Here is a 4,744-nt window from a genome sequence, read left to right as displayed (position 1 = left end):
CAAGAAGTGCAGGGGAGTAGAAGCAGCAGAGAACGAGCTCCCTCCCTCGCACCCTGCTGCCCCGCCTCCCCCACAAGCACCCTGGTGCCTTGTGCTTCCTGAGCCTGGAGGACAAACGACTGAGTGTGGAAGGGACAACCCCATGTCCCCGTGTCCCTGCCTCCCCGAGACACCCCAGCCGGGCCCCAGGAAAGAGGCCACACACAGGTCAGTTGGTCAGCAGTGGTTATTGCACCATGGGCAAATAATGAAATGTGTGTACATTAGCGACAACCACAGGGTCAGCAAGGCAACCCTAAAAAGTACCTGAACTCGGTCCATCGCATTCTTCCTGGGAGGGGAACAACAGGAGGACACATACTCACACGCACGCGCACACACACACACACACACACACACCACAGAATGGAAAGCAATAAATTATCAGCCTTGTTCCTGCCTGGAGCCTAAGAAAAGGCACAGTTCAAGAGCAAAGCCTCCCCAGGCCACTCCACGCGTCTCCCGGGGTGGGCCACTCAGTCTGGCAGTGGCCACCCAGTGCTGGAGGCCTGAGCAGTGCTTGCTCGAATGGAAAGCAATAAATTATCAGCCTTATTCCTGCCTGGAGCCTAAGAAAAGGCACAGTTCAAGAGCAAAGCCTCCCCAGGCCACTCCACGCGTCTCCTGGGGTGGGCCACTCAGTCTGGCAGTGGCCACCCAGTGCTGGAGGCCTGAGCAGTGCTTGCTCCCCCTGGGAAGAGGTGAGCTTAAATATTTGGCTTCTTACCAGAAAAGAACTATTTACAAGGAAAGTGGCCACACTGGCCTCAGAGGAGAAGAGGGGCTCATCTGGGCCTACATAAAATTGTCACAAGCCCCAGGGGAGTGCCAGCACATGACACAGGCAGGTGAGTCCACCTGCACAGTGGAGCATTCTTCCAGGAGAGTGGGAGTGGCCTTCCTGAGGGCCTCGGGCAAAGGGTCACATGAGCCCAAGTTTTGGGGAGCTAGGCCGGGCTCCTCCTCATCCCCCAACATGGCTCATCCTTCCCCCAGGAGGCAGAGTCAACCTATAGAGTTCAAGGTCTGGAACCTGTCCCTCAGGTTTCTCACTCTGCCCTGCTGGCTCAGGTCTGCTGGGTCCTTGGGACCCTCTTCCTTCAGCCGAAATTCTGAAGACTCCTGGGAATCTTGGCTTTGCCCAGCCAGGGCCTCCTGCAAGCCTGGTCCCTGCCCACTGCCCTTCTCCTCCAGCCCCACTGTGGGGCCTGGCAGAGGCCTCTTCTCCATGATGATCACCCGCCGGTCATCCTCCAGGGTGAGGTCTGCAGTGACATACAGGGTCTCGCCTCCGACCAGCCCGCTTTGGGGCAGCGACCCGGGAGGCTGGGGCTGTGCAGCCTCTCTGCCTCCCTGGCCCCTTTTGGTGCTCAGGCTGCAGCAGCGGCTCACCCTGCCTGAAAGAGGAGGCTCCACCATGTTCTCAGGCACCGAGCGGCTCCGATTGACAGGTGGGCCACGGGGCCGGCTGGCCTTGGCCGGCAGCACCTCATCCTGGGAGGCGTACTTGGAGCAGAGCTCCCGGACGTCAGGCCAGTTGAAGGTCTCAGTGTCAAGGGGGCTGAGCGGACTTCGGGTGCGGGACCGGGCCCCAGGCGAGGTGGTCCTCGGGCTGGTAGCAGAAGGGCTAAAGGAGAAACGCCGTGGCGAGATGTCCCCAGCTGAGGAGAGCTTATGGGGGCTGTGCTCCTGGACCATCAGCTGCTCATAGGTGAGGAGGGACAGCACTGGCTTTCTCCTGCCTGCGAGGAGAGAGAGCAGCCTGAACCACTGGGCGGGATGGAGGGCCGGGAGGCGAGGGCACCGGGCCATCTTCACTTACTTTCCAGGCAAGGCTGGTTGTTGGGGTTTGGAGTGTGAGAGATGAGGTCTCAGTGACCCTCTACAGCCCTTTATCGAAGGGCAATGAAAAGAAGGAAGGAAAGGCTGTGGAAAGGGGGTCAGGAGTCAAAGGGAGAGATGGGAGCTTCTGTTCTCATCCCGGTAGAGCTGGGGCCCGTGCCTTGTTTCCCCCAGTGGTCTCTGCTCCATAGGAAGGGCTGGGGGGAGGGTATTGAAAGGGCTCAACCAGGTGTGCAGCTTGACCCACACCCTAGGTGCTTGGGGTCCAGCCCCTCTCTTTGGAAGAGGCTCTTTAAAGGTCACTTCTGCCCCTAGACTCCCTGAGCCCACGCCCACCCCCATCATACCTTTGCCACTTGGTGGCTCTCCAGCCTCCTGTAGGCAGGGAGTGGTAAGGCTCTTCCGGTCCCTCTCGGGAGCCTCCTTTTCCCACTGCAGTGGTGGCCTGGCCATCCCCGACTTGTTGCTCTTGATGCGGAGGCTGTATTGGCGGGCCAGCTGGTAGACCCTGTTCTTGACGCGCTCACTCACATGGCTGTCCATCACGTGGGAGAGCTGCACGATGCGGGGGTGCAGCGGGGCCACCAGCTCCCCCTGGGCACCGCTGCTCAGCTCCTTTACCAGCTCTTTCAGCTCCCGGGCCAGGTGGGCTGGGCTGGGCCGCTCGGTGGGGGAGGCGCTTTCTGGGGAGGCGGTGGCCGACTCCTCTGTGATGGCCCCCAGCTCGTGATCCTCCAGGATGAAGAGTGGCTCATGCAGGTCAAAGCCATTGGCCTGGCCTTGACCTGGCCCCTTCCGAGGGCTTCCCCCAGAAGACTCCATTCCCTCCCAGATCTTCACAATTTCCGAAGAAGGGCGGAACTCAGCATCTGTGATGGGAGCTGGGTCCCCTGGGTCTGCCTGGCGTGGTCCTGGGAGGTCAAACAGGGCCCACGAAGCTGGCCGGGAGCCCACCTGTCTCTTGTGCTCCACTGGAGCCTTCGGCTCCGGGTCTGGCCTGGGCAGGCTGTTGAACCTGGAGACCGAGTTTCTCACCAGTCCCTTGGGGATGTAGGAGAGGCTCTCCCGGCGCCGGACACTAAAGCCTGCATCATGGTGTTCTGCGTTTTCATAGTAGCTCTTAATTTTGTCCAGTAACTGCCGGTCTCGGGTGGAGAGCAGAGATTCCTTCTTCTTGCAGGAAGACCTGTTGGGCTCCACCAGGCAGCCTGGGCTTGGGGGCTCTGTCCCATTAACAGAAGGGCCACTCTCTGTGGCCACCCCCATGCTGATGTCCACTTCTGGGGGGAGCTGAATGCTGAGGGAGTCTGTGGTGCTGCCGGGCCAGGCTGGGCCTTTCTCACTGCCCTCCAGGCTGAGCACACTACTACTCCGACTGACCCGCAGCGGGGTCCCAAAGCCACCGGACTTGCCATCCTCCAGTGCCAAGCTGCTCCGCCGAGAGAAGCTGCTGACGAACCGTTCAGCAATGACGCTGGCCTGGTCCAGCACAGAGGGGGGCAGGAGGCTCTCAGGCTCCGGGACAGCCCCCATTTCCTCTTCCTCCTCACTGCTCAGGGCCTTAAGGTCCTCAGTGCTCTCAGCCACCACAAAGTCCACCATCTCACCTGGGTGGTCCATCCCCAGCAGCCCCTGGTGGGCATCCATCTGTGTTTCCAAGACTTTTGGAGACTTTGTGTCTGAAGGCATCTCCTCGGTGCTAGGACCTTCCACAGCAGCGAATACTTCCTGCTCAGTCCCCAGCTCAGGGTCTGCCTCAACCTGGAACACAGCAGAAAGCTCACATGAATAAAAAAGGTCCTTCATGAGACCTGGGGAATGTGGGGGCAGGATGGCCTGCCCCAGCTCAGGGTCTGCCTCAACCTGGAACACAGCAGAGAGCTCACATGAATAAAAAAGGTCCTTCATGAGACCTGGGGAATGTGGGGGCAGGATGGCCTGCTTAAAGCCCAGTGACAGAAGCCTGCAGCTTAGGACTGAAGCCAATCAGAATGGGCACAAACTCAAAATTAGGGCTACAGGTTCTTAGGGAGAGAGACGTGATCATGTCCTTTAGTTACCCTGCAGCTGGGGTGCTGGGCTCAATCCTCAAACCCAAAGAAAAGGCTACGAACACAGATGGGGTAGGGTGGTGACACCTCTTAGTGTCAGCCTGTCAGCAAACTATAGGGACAAGTTGAGAACATACAACACTAGGTCAGGCATCCCGCCGGGCCACGGCACCAGGACTGCCCTGCCCAATAGTGAGGCAGCTCCCTAAAGCCTAGAGGCTCCCCACTCAGGGATACTGGGGTTTAAAGCCAGGCCTGAGTGACATGAGAAGCCATTCCAACTTCCCCGAGAGGCCAAGGCCTCTTTTGTGGACCTGGGTCCAGAGGGCAAAACAGCCACATGCTGTAATCCCGTCAGAGGGTGAGGACCGGGAACTTTGCTCCTGCCAGCCAGCCTTAGCACCTGTGTGCCAAGCATGACTGCATCTGCCCAGCAGATGGACAAGGAAGGAAACACATGTGAGAATTCCCTCTTGACCACCCTGAGGGTAATTTGAACCACAAAACTGGCTGGCACAGGCAGATTTACAGAGAGGTCTTTAGAGAAAAGAGAAGAGCAAACACTTTAAATCCCGAGGAATCAGACCTGATTCCAATTTTTCTATCCAAAATCTGCAGTACAGAACCTACGATCTATACCTGCTGTGTCCAACCCAGGGGCCACCAGCCACTCATGGTTGTCTGAGCACCTGAAATGTGGCTAGTCCAAATCAACACCTGCTGCAAAGACTTTGCATTAAAAAAGGGTAAAACACGTCTATAACTTTTAAAATTGACTACATGTTAAAATGATGATATTTTGGATATATTGG

The 4,744-nt window shown here is 58.0% G+C and overlaps 1 protein-coding gene across 1 annotated transcript; it reads right to left on the bottom strand.

Moving 5' to 3' along the window:
• Positions 1-208: 208 nt before the first annotated feature.
• Positions 209-3,744, bottom strand: LOC103601262 (pleckstrin homology domain-containing family G member 3-like; the record flags this gene model as incomplete). The annotated part of the gene is made up of 3 exons (XM_008585654.1): positions 209-548; positions 711-1,781; positions 2,229-3,744. Coding segments are annotated over 2 exons (2,253 nt in total), but the record flags the coding sequence as incomplete, so codon positions are not given.
• Positions 3,745-4,744: the final 1,000 nt, after the last annotated feature.

Source organism: Galeopterus variegatus, unplaced genomic scaffold, assembly GCF_000696425.1.
Source record: "Galeopterus variegatus unplaced genomic scaffold, G_variegatus-3.0.2 Scaffold3655, whole genome shotgun sequence".
NCBI classification, from domain to species: Eukaryota; Metazoa; Chordata; class Mammalia; order Dermoptera; family Cynocephalidae; genus Galeopterus; species Galeopterus variegatus.
This window is presented reverse-complemented; position numbering and strand designations above follow the sequence as displayed.